Raw genomic sequence first — 12,697 nt, 5'->3', positions numbered from 1 at the left:
AGGGCTCCCTGTTTTTGTAGAAGGATTAGCATTATTACATGGCATTGAGCACAGTAATGGCCTCTTATTTGTCTATTTAGTATATGTTAAAACAAATGTTACCATTGCGCATAAGTGGAGACTCTGGGGATTGGGTGAGTGATGTATTGGTGATTGATGTCTGAGGACTCTGCCCCTTACATTTTCTATATACCTCAGGGCCACTGACAGCTTTTGCGGGCCCTGGACAAAGTCATTTGAAAGGGCCCCCGATCCAATAAATACTATGTAATGATGACCCAATTTTGGGCCCCCTCTCTCCCTGGGCCCAGGATAACTGACCCCTTTGTCCCCCCTGTCAGCCTCCCTGAAAGGACCTACCCATTGCTTGTTGCTCAGACACCTGACGACGACTTTGCAGGTCGAAACGTGACTTTTTTTTCATTTAATAAATCACAGCAAGGGAGCTTCTGTGCTGTGTGGATATTTTCTTTTTCCACTACTTGCCCTCTTCAGTGGTAACCATTGGCTCCTGAAGGAGCTAGTGTCAAGCGGGCTAGAAGGGCAGGTCAGGAAGTGGGCTGGCTGCTAAATGTATATACTTTATATCGGAATATACAGTATGTATATATTATCATAGCTACTAAGTGTTTAGCCTATATTCTGTAATGTATTGCAGTGAGAACCAGCCGTTCCTGAAGAAGGCAGTGCCCTGTGTGCTGGAAGAGCAGCGCAGGGTGTGGGCTGCTGGGCTTGCTACAGTACTAAGTGTATATTATATTGTATATCGAAGTATATGCACTGTATTATATACAAAATATGATCATAGCTACTAAGTGTTTATATGTTGTAATGTATTGCAGTGAGAACCAGCAGTTCTGAAGGAGGTGGTGTCGAGCGTGCTGGAAGAGCAGAGCAGGGTGTGGGCTTGCTGCAGTACTAAGTGTATGCAGTATAACATTACTGTAATTAAACGGTATATATTGTCTTAACTACTTAGTGTTTATATACTGTAATGTATTGCAGTGAGAACCAGCAGTTCTTGAAGGAGGTGGTGTCGAGCGTGCTGGAGGGGCAGGGCGTGGGCTGGCTCAACATGAAGAAGGTGCGCCGCCTGCTGGAGAACGAGCAGCTGCGTGTCTTCGTGCTCAGCAAGCTCAACCGTGCCGTCCAATCAGAGGAGGACGCTCGGCAGGAGGTCATCAGGGACGTGGTGAGTTGATTGATTATCAACTCGACAATAAATTTAGTTCTAACTAAAGATTATGTATGTCTTTTTATTTTGTTTAATGTGTTTATCGTAATATTTCTATTCTAAATGAAGTCCTAGTCAGGCTATGGGTGTATCGTTTTTTGTATTTCACCGGCCTACTTGCTGTCTGGCAGGTATTTAGCAGCGATAACTAATTACGTGAAATGCACATTCGCGTCTTATATCCCTCACCAATTCACAAGATAATACACTAATACACGTCACAGCCCAACGCTAAATTGAATTCACACTGACCATCTATGTGTCGGCAGTGCGGAAGTGATTTTGTCCGTCATCCGAGCAAAAAAAGTTGTGAATGCATGAAAACAGAGGAGTCCTTCCACACAGATGGCGTGGTGGTCCGCTGTGACTTGGAAATGGAACACGAGCTGTTTTCATGCTGTGTGTGAATCGACACTAATACAAGAGATCTTATAGACAGAGATGCGTCATTCTAGTTCTTTTCCGGTATCCATGTGATGTCAGGTGAACGGCCCTTTAGGAGACTTTCGGTTAGGAGACTTTCGGAGTCCTGAGGTTGAGAATAAATGGAGTCCCCTTAGCGGTGTAGATGGCAGTAGCGCACCTCTTGTGCTAACACTTCAAAAAGAGAAGAAGAGGAGGGGACAACGCCCCCTTAGGAGACCCAACTTGAGCACACTCCTTTGCATTATTACTCGACCCTCTTTGCTAATACTGTACTGCCATTCTTCTAGGAGGTGAACAGGAAGGTGTACAAGGGCATGCTGGACATACTGAAGTGCACCGTGTCCAGCCTGGAGCACTCCTACACCAATGCAGGCCTGGGGGGCATGGCCAGTGTGTTCAGCCTGCTGGAGATCGCACGCACACACTACCAAACCAAAGGTAATGCCACACCGACCAGTATGTGACCAGTGCTTCCAGTTTCCCCAGCACCCCCCTATGGTGCGAGCTCAGACTGTACATTTTCTGTTCTAGTCTGGGTTTTCCAGGCCATGACCAAACAAAAGGGTATGCTGCAAATTCACAACCCTGATTACTGTTGGTACTGCACTGCTTTACTGTATGTGTTTTTATTGCCCTCGGTTAACAGAACCCCCTCCAATCCATTTTATTGGAGCTAGAATGATATGTTGCACTGCGGTAGGGTCCTCTGTTTTGTCTTAATGCAAGCTGAACTCAACTAATCTAATCAAAGACAGTTATACTGTATCCTCTTGAATCTTTTGATTACCTCTCTGTATTGCCTTTTTTCTTCCTCCAGTCTCTCTGGGTTCTGATGTCCTTCCATCAGAATTCTGTTGCCTTCTTCTTCTGTCCATCCCCGTACCTGGTTGCTGCTGATGTACAACTCTGGGGTTTCTGAACACATCTGACTATATGTTGGTCTTCCTCCCTTCTGCCCGTATCCCTCTCTCTTTGTCTCTCTCCTGGTTGCCCGCCTCTCTCCCCACCATCCTTTCCCTCTCTCACTCTCTCTTCTTGTATGCTGGTTTCCCTCCTCTACACCGTTTCTCTTCTCTTCTCTTCTCTTGTCTTCTCTTGTCTTCTCTTGTCTTCTCTACCGGTTCTCTTCTCTTCTCTTCTCCTCTCTTCTTCTCTCTTCTCTTCTCTTCTCTTCTCTTCTCTTCTCTTCTCTTCTCTTCTCTTCTCTTCTCTTCTCTTCTCTTCTCTTCTCCTCTCTTCTCTTCTCTTCTCTTCCTCCACCACATGCTTGCCAATGCGTGTGGTTGGGTCCACCACCAGAAGCGGAGAAGCGGAAGCGCAGCCCCATGGAGGGCGCCAGCAGCCCCGGCAGCAAGGAGAGCCCGTCGGGCCGCATGGAGAGCGCCCGGGCGGCCGGGGTGCTGCTGGTGCCTCGGCTCCAGCTGCACCCGCCCTCCGCCACCCACGGCAAGGGCGCGCGCCACTTTGACACCCGCAGTCTGAACGAGGAGAACTTTATTGCCTCCATTGGTGTGTACGACTACGCCAACCCTGTAACCCCACCAACAACTCCCAACTTTCCCCCTTTCAAAACCAAACCCAAATGCATGAAGACTCCAGCTTGTTGTGTAATGCAATGTAATCCCCAACCCCTCCTTCAGTAGATGTTCTCCTCTAGTCTCTACATTCGTAAATATTTAAGGGTGACCCCTGACCTTATACTGTATGAAATGCCTTTCCAGATGGGTGCTGCACTGCTTTATGTCCTCAGGCGGTATCTACACCTTCATTAAATTAATCAGAGTTGCAAGTGCTCACTTTTCATAATTGAAATGTACACCAAAAATGTCAACGATTTATTAAATTACTTAGTAGCATACTGTGATCATGGACACATCTGTAGTACATCCATGATCACCATCTAACTTGACTTGAGCTTGTGATGCGATCCATATGATGTGTGTAGATCGACTTGAGGTTTACTGTGGTGCACTCACTCCCTGGACTCCTGAATGTTGAGAATGTTGTTTGTTTCATGTACCGTGTATTTGTGTCATGATGGAGTCTGTTTTGGTCTGACCCCCCCCCCCCCTTCCTGTCTGTCTTCTAACCTTGTGGATGTTGTGCATGTTAGCGTAAGTTTCCGTTTTTGAAGCGCTAACCCCAGGCCTGCAGCCTTGTGCCTAAGAGATCGTAGAGGGCCTGGCACTGACCAGGGACCCTCAGCATGGCCCTACCAACAGCATCTCTCCCCTGTAAACAGCCCAAAGACCCAATCAAAAGACCTTGAAAAACACTCACTTTAAGACCCTCATTATGGGATCCTTTTTGCGGAAGCATGGAGAAAATAAGCATGGCATGGCATGCAAAGCCCAGCCCCCTTGATGGCTTTGATGTATTGTCTGGTCTTTGGGCCTGTGTACAGGGAACGGACGTGTAGTTTTCCGCCCTTTTCTGACGTCCACTCTCATTAAAAAACCTCCTCCACTTCCTCCCCGACCTTCTTCCTTGGCCCTTTCAGTTTTGAGAGATGCACCTTCAATTCTACGGAATGTTCTTTCCTTTTTTTGAGTTTGCACACTACCCCCTCTCCCCCCTTCTCCCTATGGCTTCTGCAGCCCACCTCCCCCCCTTCTCCATCCCACCCAGTGGCTGGATGGCTGGACTCGCACCCCAAACTCACCCCCATCTCATGCCCCCCATCAGTCACTTGCTGCGGCCTGATTGCGGCACCTCATCCTTTGCCTCTGGAGAACCACCCACCATCTTCCCCCAGACAGACAGCCCAATGGACCCACCAACAGGGCTCCTGCCTTGGGCTAAAGACCTCATGAGCCACAGGCCTTTTGGACCTTTTCAGGTTTCTTGTTTATCTTTTCGCTGTGGTGGTTCTTCAGCCGCGGGGCGATGTGGTGCTCTGGATGCTTTGTCATGTGTCTTTGGTACGGTGCCGGAACGTATTGGTTTCGCTCCTCAGGTGGAGTGATGCCCGATAAGCACCGCCTACTCATGAAACATTACAAAGCGTCCTCAAGTTGGATGATGCGCACCCTACTTTTTGTTTTTTGATTTAAAGAAAAAAACATCGTTTTGGTTTTTTGTTGGTACATCATTATTGCTCATCCGCCATATCTGCCAGTTTCAACCAAGCTCTCTGACTCTCTCTCTGTCTTTCTCTCCTTGCTTGCAATGCATCTTGGGTAGAATTGTGGAGCAAGCACCAGGATAACAGAAAACAAAATGCTTTGGAAAAGGAACAGAGTAAGATTCTTCTTGCGCAAAACAGAACCTGGACTCTCTTTGGAGTCTCTTTTTGCAGACCACTCCACTTCCCCTTTGACTTCCCTGTCTCTTTGAGCTTTGAAGTATTACACTATTACTGCTGCATAGTTCTCTAAAGACTGCTTTTTGACTAGGTGAAATAGCATGTTTCAGGCAATAGCTCAAGGGTTACACGTAACCACAGTTCTATGAGTTTCAGATGATTGCCAGACCGTGCGTAACAGGCACCCGGAATATATTGGCAAGATTTTTGCCAACATTTTTGCAACAAGGTCACTTCCTTGATTGATCTGGCACCTGTGCAGGGGTCGTCGAGGTTACAGATGTCTTGGTCGATTTTGTGAATTTACCATCATGTGCTGAAATCACCATCTCTGGCAGTCAGCTGAAAGTAGAGCTTTTTAACTAGGAATGTTAACCACTGATAGTATGATTTAGCTCTTTGCTAAAGCTACTTTAGTCGCTTTGATGCTTAGGTTTTTTTGCGTAGTCATCTGGCCTCTTTCACCTAAATAATTTATTACAGCAGTACTGCAAATATAGCATTGCAAGCATAGAGGTAGAAAATAACACTAGAGAGGACACAGCAATTTGCGACAGCACTGGGAAGTGGCAGCTGGAGCTTCCCAACTTCCGTAGGTAGTGTAGGTACTTTCAGGCAATGCAAGTCAATGGAGAACACGCCCACCCCTGTCAAGAAATTAACTAAAACTGTGTAAATATAAAGTAAAACTTTAATCAAAGACCAGATTTGAAATGTCAGGCTACATATCTACTGAAATCATATGAGTCGATAAAATACATTTAAAAATCAAATAATATATTTTATGAACATAGTTAGCAACACACTTCAACTATTGTCCTTGTATAGTGTGTTGATGGACATTTTCACATGATTAAGCCATTTTTGACAGAGGTGAGCCTCTTTCTCCGTTAATTTCCATTTCTCTGATCTACCTACAGATAATGGCCGCTACAGATTGCCGTAGAAGGGGGGCGGGGTCCTCTCTAGTGTTATTTTCTACCTCTATGATTGGAAGATTCTTGCTTAGATTTTCTGGAAAGTTGTAGTGCATTAGTAATACAGAGGGGCATGTGCCAATTTTTAGGCACGAGCAACAAATTTTAGAAAAAGCTTTCATCTTTTGGACGATGTCATCCAAGTGGTGTCGTTAGTTTGCTAATTACATATTTAGAGCTGCTTTCCAAGACATTCTATTTTTCATAGATAGTTCTAGTTTTCCCACTTGCTTTTTGTCAGAAACAAACGTGCTAAAGATGCGTAGGTTATCTACGTGTATATACAGTAGAGTAGGTTTTTTTTTCCCTACTTTTCCCTCGTCACCTCTTAAGCATTTGCTAAAGGACTGTATTTGACAATACAAACAGCTGGTAAGCTAAGTTGTTGTGTACCTTTTAAGCTGTGGGGCATGATGGGTGTGCTGTGTTGTGTGAATTTAAGTGACTGGAGTGTGCAGCAAACTAAACCAAACAATATTGAGCCAAACAATATTTCAAATAATTGCTTACAGTACTGTATATATATATGTGTGTATACGTGTGTGTCTGTGTGCTCCTTCTGTTTGCGTATATTATTGCCCTATGTTCAGTGTGTGTGTGTATGTATGTGTCTTGTCTGTCAGTCAGCTGCTGAGGGTGTACTGTATTGTGTTGAGCTGTTCGCCATAATTCCCTGTCAGTGTTTTGTAGTGGGTTTTTAATTCAGTTTTGCCTTGTAATTGAAACCGTGTCCTCTGCCTGCCTCTGGCTGCACGGTAAGTCCTATGACTGCCAGCTGTTGAACAGAATTAGGAACAGGAAAGCAACATGCATTGAGAATCACACATAGAGTTGTAGCAACAGCACTTTTTAATTTAAGTGGTATTAGAGATGTCAACAGTGCTTTATCACATGCTGAAGCAACCCACAGGCATTTACGTAAATGAGACAAACTTCTTTTGCCTGTAGTAACTCTTTGGTAGATGAGCTTTATTCCATAGAGCGAGTTGTCTGAGAAGATTCTCATTTCACCCATGTCATGGAAGTCAGTTATGCCAAATTTGAAGTAAATTAAGTTCTTTATGGAGCTTGAAGACATACCATCTTCCATCCAAAAGGCCTTCTTCAGTGCTGATATTTCCATTGACATAGAGAGGTGAAATGCCTCCAAGCTCCAAAACAATAAGCCCATCTAGGGCTTCCATCTTAGCTCCCATGACCTTTCAGAGATTCGACAGTTTCAAGGTTACAGTACGTGCATCACAGGGAGCCTGAAAACAACACTGCCAGTCATGTGACCGCGTATCCCATGAGGCCGAGCAGAGGCACGCAGGGCAGCCATGTTGACCGTGTCTCTCCTGCAGGAGTGGAGGGGGCCAAGCAGCGGGCCGAGGGCACCGACACGGAGGAGAAGAAATCCCAGATCAGTGCTGACAGCGGCCTAAGCGTCACATCTGGTTCACAGGTGAGGTGGAGGTGGAGGTGGAGGTGGACTGACCTCTCCATTCCCTTCAACACTCGCAACAGGGGGCTGGGTGGGAGGTGGGAGGTGGCTCTCATATGGATTTGATTTCGATCTGGTCTTTCTCTCTCTTTTTCTTCTGCTCTCATAGCTACTGACATACTTTCTCTTATAACTGTCATCTTATTGTCTGGCTTCCCCTGTCTCTTCCCTGTCTGTTTTTGCCCGTTTTTCTTTTCTGCTTTCCCTTTCCTCTTTTGTTCTTCCTTTTTTTTCTTTTCTTTTTTTTCCTATTTTTCTGTTCTTTTTCCCCTTTTTCCCCCTCCACGCTGCTTTTCGGGATCTCCAGAAGAGCGATACGGAGTCGGTGACGAGCTCCGAGCCTCCCATCCTCACCAGGAGCACCAGTCAGGACTCGGAGGCCAGCACAGTGGTAGGGCACGGCCAACACAGAGATACCACCCTGCACTCTGACCTGCTCTTCTCTTCTCTTCTCTTCTCTTCTCTTCTCTTCTCTTCTCTTCTCTTCTCTTCTCTTCTCTTCTACAACTTTCTGTTCTGCTCTGCTCTGCTCTGCTCTGCTCTGCTCCGCTCTCTTCTCTTCTCTTCTCTTATCTTCTCTTCTCTTCTCTTCTCTTCTCTTCTCTTCTCTTCTCTTCTCTTCTCTTCTCTTCTCTTCTCTTCTCTTCTCTTCTCTTCTCTTCTCTTCTCTTCTCTTCCTCATGTACAGCAGGGTTCCTACACTTCCCTCTTCCTCATTCTCTCTTCTCTTCTCTCCTCTTCTCTCCTCTTCTCTTCTCTCCTCTCCTCTCCTCCATTGTACTCCTCTTTTCTCCTCTTGTACTTGCCTGATACAGAGAGCTCCCACCACTCTCTTCTCTTCTCGTCTCTTCTATTACTCACATACTTTCCCACTCCTCTCCTCTTTTTCATCTTCGTTATTTGTTCTTGCGCACGCCTTCATATTCTCACTCACGGTTTACCGCGCACTCTCTCTCTCTCTCTCACTCACTCACTCACTCACTCTCTCTCTCTCTCTCTCTCTCTCTCTCTCTCTCACTCACTCACTCACTCACTCACTCACTCACTCACTCACTCACTCACTCACTCACTCACTCACTCACTCACTCACTCACTCACACACACACACACACACACACACACACACACACACACACACACACACACACACACACACACCACAAGTTTATGAAATAGCTTCCTTTTTCTGCATCACTTTCTTTCTTCCTGTGTCATCCTGTGCCCTGACTCAGCCCGCCCCGCCTCAGCCCCCTCAGAGAGCTGTCATGACTGTCAGGATGTTTTCCCTCTTTGTGCCTAATGTGGCTCCCCTAACTGGCTCTCCTCATGCTGTGTGCCCGACACGACACCTCAGTGCGGCTCCCCTCCTGTCTGACTGATTCACTGCTAGCTGCGACGTCTTACGCAGCCCCTCGGCTCTTCATCATCTATCTTACACACATCCCGTTATCACTTATGAAGACACACACACACACGCACACACACAGCTCTGACTATACTACTTGGCCTCATGCGGAATCTGTGTGTGTGTGTGTGTGTGTGTGTGTGTGTGTGTGTGTGTGTGTGTGTGTGTGTGTGTGTGTGTGTGTGTGTGTGTGTGTGTGTGTGTGTGTGTGTGTGTGTGTGTGTGTGTGTGTGTGTGTGTGTGTGTGTGTGTGTGTGTGTGTGTGTGTGTGTGTGTGATGGCCATTTTGTTCCTGCGTCACTATTGACACCTGTGACCTTCATCTTTGTGCGTGTCCTCCGTGCTATCTGCGCTCATAAGTGCACTTCTATTAATTATGCTGGATCCATTATCTTTAAAAATATATAATAAAAGTGAAGTGACCGCGAATAGCATCCCCTCAGTGTCTCTGCAAGCTGATGTCTGTGCAGGCTGATGTCTCTCTCTACACTGCAGGCTGATCTCTCTACAGGCTGATGTCTCTGTGCGTCTCCACTGCAGTGCAGGCCAGGCCCGTTGATATTTTGTCCTTGATGTAAAATTGAGTTATGGCCACGAGCGCTCGAGAGGGTACTGGGCTGAAAGGAAGGCACGTACTACACGGTACAACACAGAGACACACAGCTCAGAGGAGTACATCAACAGCAGAGCACACAGAGTACACAGCCCAGCCCACCCCAGCCCAGACCAGCCCAGACCCGGGCCCTTGGCCTCCCCTGCGTCAAATGAGATTTGCGTCAGACTGATTGAGTTGTCCGTGAGTGACTCGGCAGTCAGCACAGCCCTGCTCGCTCACCAGGCCTCCGCTGGCTGGATGAAAAAGAGGCTGTACGGTAGATGACGTGAGATGACTCAAAGCTAAAATTAGTTTTACAAACGAGGTTTCTCACAGCAGTATTGATGCGCTCAAGTATTGCAGTTGTAGAAAAGAAATCCAAACTGTATAAAATAAACAGAATTGTCTGTGAAGCGCTTGTAGAATGTTGGCTAGTGAACATCAGAAAGACATTGGGTGACTGTACAGCATGCAGCCCCTAGTCAAGTCAAGTCAAGTCGGTTTTATTGTCAATTTCTTTACATGCGCTGATCATGCAAAGAATTGAAATTACGTTTCTTACTTTCCCATGCAGACATAGACATAGACTCTAGACTCTAGGTAGCATAGTAGAGTCTATGAGTAGGCTACAACCTGTACAAATGTTCAGAATCAACCGCGCTACATATCATCAAGGATGCACTTACAGACTTACAGGCTTAATGTTTCTTTTGATAGTTTAGCCGAAGCTACCGTAGACATGTTGTCATCTTGGCAAGTTTAAATGGCTAAATCCATAATGAAAGCAAGAGACAAGCATTTTAGCCAAAGCCCTTTTTGGGGAAAGGTGACTTTTCCCTATTAAAACCTAAATATCTCAGCATCCGAAGCACATAAAAGCATCAAATAAGTTGCATTTAAAAGCTAGAACCTTCATTTCGCACTAGAATGTGTTTCTTCAGATCTAACTTACTCACATTTTTAATAAAACAGCTAAAATCTCGAGAACCTGAATGCATCGTATATGTTGCTCCAGGACACAATGGGTTAAAATAAGTGTTTGCTCTTCACCTAGAGCTAGAAAACATCAAAGCCCGGCTCCGTTCAGACTGTTTACAGTTTCAGTCAGTAATTAAGCTTAACTCTGTTAGTCTAACCAACTTATGATCACAGACAGTACAGTTGGCTGTAAAACCCCAGCTGAGCTTGAGCTGAGCCTCCTTTATACTTTGTTTGCATTTGCTCCGTCTCTGCAAGAGACACAGAGGCCATGATACTATACAATGAACTCTGTGGCGCGCTCCTAAATCAACATCTTTAGATTAGATTAGATTGCCGGTAGATTAGATTAGATTAGATTAGATCAACTTTAATTGTCATGACACATGTGCAGTATGAATAGAGAGTACCTATCTACACCACACACTACCTGTCTCCACCATAGAATCTGTTGTGCTAAGCACCCTCTTGGGGGCACTCATAACTGCTGTCCATCTGCGTAACGGTCAATGGCGTTTTAGTGGTAGCACACGTGAGGGTGGTGCAATCACAGCTAAAACCACTATGGATTTTTTTTTTTTTGTATATTATCAGATGCATATTCATGACTTGTACATTAATTACCAATTACTAATTAAATAATGGGCATTAGCTGTGCTTCTAGCACCTGAAGTCTTAGCCCCCTTCCCTTTAATTGGTCCTTTAACTCCCATGTCCCTGTAATCTGCTGCTACCGGTATGGCTCTCTCCACTCCTAATTCTTCACCTGTCTGCGCCTCTGATGTTCAACAACCACCTCAGCCTTGTCCGAGATGCTCACTCATACACTGCATGGTGTTCTGCAAATGGAGGGAGTTACACTGGTTCATCACATACCGATACTGTGGATTCAGCCTGTCCTAACTCTCCCTCTACTGTGCCTGTCTGTACCTGGCAGGTGAGCAACAGCTCAGGTGAGACGCTGGGAGCAGACAGTGACCTGAGCAGCACGGCAGGTGACGGCCTGGGGCGCACCGCCCCCCACCTCACCCTCTCCAGGGGCACCCTCTCCGACAGCGAGATCGAGACCAACCCGGCCACCAGCTCTGTGTTTGTGAGTGCTTTTGTATTGTTTAATTGTATTCAGTGCCCTAAAATAAACATTTTCACTACCAGCCAAAATGGCTAGTAGATGAAATCTTACCAGCCAAACACACACCAACTAATGGGTCAAAGTGGCTTGAAAGTTGGTATTTTCTATCAGCCAAATTGAAATTTCACCAGCATTTGGCCAGTTGGCTGGTGTTAATTTAGAGCTCTGATTGTATTACAAACTTTATTATATTGTACTAAGCAGGTACTTTAGTAGTTGCTTTCACATGATCTTTATAACGGAGAAGAGAGGACAAAAGCTAGATGCTTTTTACAGCAGGTTTTTGTACACTGTGTGGGACATTTGACATTTCAATTTGCACATGAGCCACTAGGGATGATGCTGTGTCTGTCTGCTTGGGCGTTTCCTCCAGGGCAAGACCCATCAGCTGAAGCCTGGCAAGAAGGAGCCAGTGGGGGTCATGGCCAAGGGAGCGCCCGCACCCCCTCTGGAGGACGTCAGCATGAGGATCTATATCTGTGAGGGCCTGCTGGGTGAGTAAATAGAGCAAACGCCTCAAAGTTTCTCAGGAACTACTGAAATAATGGCCACTCGACTCCACCCAGGTGCCTCCAGACAGATTGGTCATTCTTTACTGATGCCTGCCTTTTAGAGTTGATAAATACTTGTCATACAACTCCTCATCAAAGTCATTCTTATAGGATATCCTCGGCGGCCATCTTGGGTACGCCTTCCGGCACCTTTTAAGGGTCAGTAAGTTCAGGCCCTCTCAGAATGAATGGGGAGGAATGGAACGCTGTTCGTTCGGCAGCGGCATAAGCAGAATATTTGTGTACGCCCGACGCATTGCCGTTATGAGCGGTCCCCATTCATTCTATGGGCGATATCTGAAGTGCACGGTCTCCTCCATAGATATAGAACAACATGCCACGTTGACCACTCATCTTTGTTTGGTGGTAATAAACATTTATTGGTGACAAGGTAATACCCCAATTATCCTGTAGGTGGCGGTTATCTGCAGACTATGAAAAGCATATGAGCCCCGTACCAAGATGGTGGCGCCCGACGCTGGTCATGCAAACAGGCTTAACGCTGCATCTTGTGTTCTATATCTATGGGTCTTATCGTGTATAAAAAAAAGCCACTGACCTCATCGAGTAACTGCAGTAATCCTTACAAAAAGTTTCATAGCTAGCCTGACT

The 12,697-nt window shown here is 46.0% G+C and overlaps 1 protein-coding gene across 12 annotated transcripts in view; it reads left to right on the top strand.

Annotated features, from left to right (window-relative positions):
• Positions 1 to 12,697, top strand: part of madd (MAP-kinase activating death domain) — a 98,876-nt gene that overhangs the window by 58,754 nt on the left and 27,425 nt on the right. For 7 of the 12 annotated variants that reach the window (XM_063188772.1, XM_063188767.1, XM_063188766.1 and 4 more), the window contains 7 exons: positions 1,006 to 1,192; positions 1,948 to 2,098; positions 2,960 to 3,169; positions 7,285 to 7,385; positions 7,732 to 7,815; positions 11,340 to 11,495; positions 11,908 to 12,028. In XM_063188772.1, coding sequence (XP_063044842.1) covers positions 1,006 to 1,192; positions 1,948 to 2,098; positions 2,960 to 3,169; positions 7,285 to 7,385; positions 7,732 to 7,815; positions 11,340 to 11,495; positions 11,908 to 12,028 — 1,010 coding nt within the window. Of the gene's footprint in view, positions 1 to 1,005; positions 1,193 to 1,947; positions 2,099 to 2,959; positions 3,170 to 7,284; positions 7,391 to 7,731; positions 7,816 to 11,339; positions 11,496 to 11,907; positions 12,029 to 12,697 lie in introns of all 12 variants that reach the window. The other 5 variants (XM_063188773.1, XM_063188769.1, XM_063188764.1 and 2 more) reach the window with 3 other exon arrangements.

The sequence above is a fragment of the Engraulis encrasicolus genome, chromosome 22, assembly GCF_034702125.1.
Source record: "Engraulis encrasicolus isolate BLACKSEA-1 chromosome 22, IST_EnEncr_1.0, whole genome shotgun sequence".
NCBI lineage: Eukaryota > Metazoa > Chordata > Actinopteri > Clupeiformes > Engraulidae > Engraulis > Engraulis encrasicolus.
The sequence above is the reverse complement of the archived record's forward strand: the minus strand, read 5'-3'. Positions and strand labels throughout refer to the sequence as shown.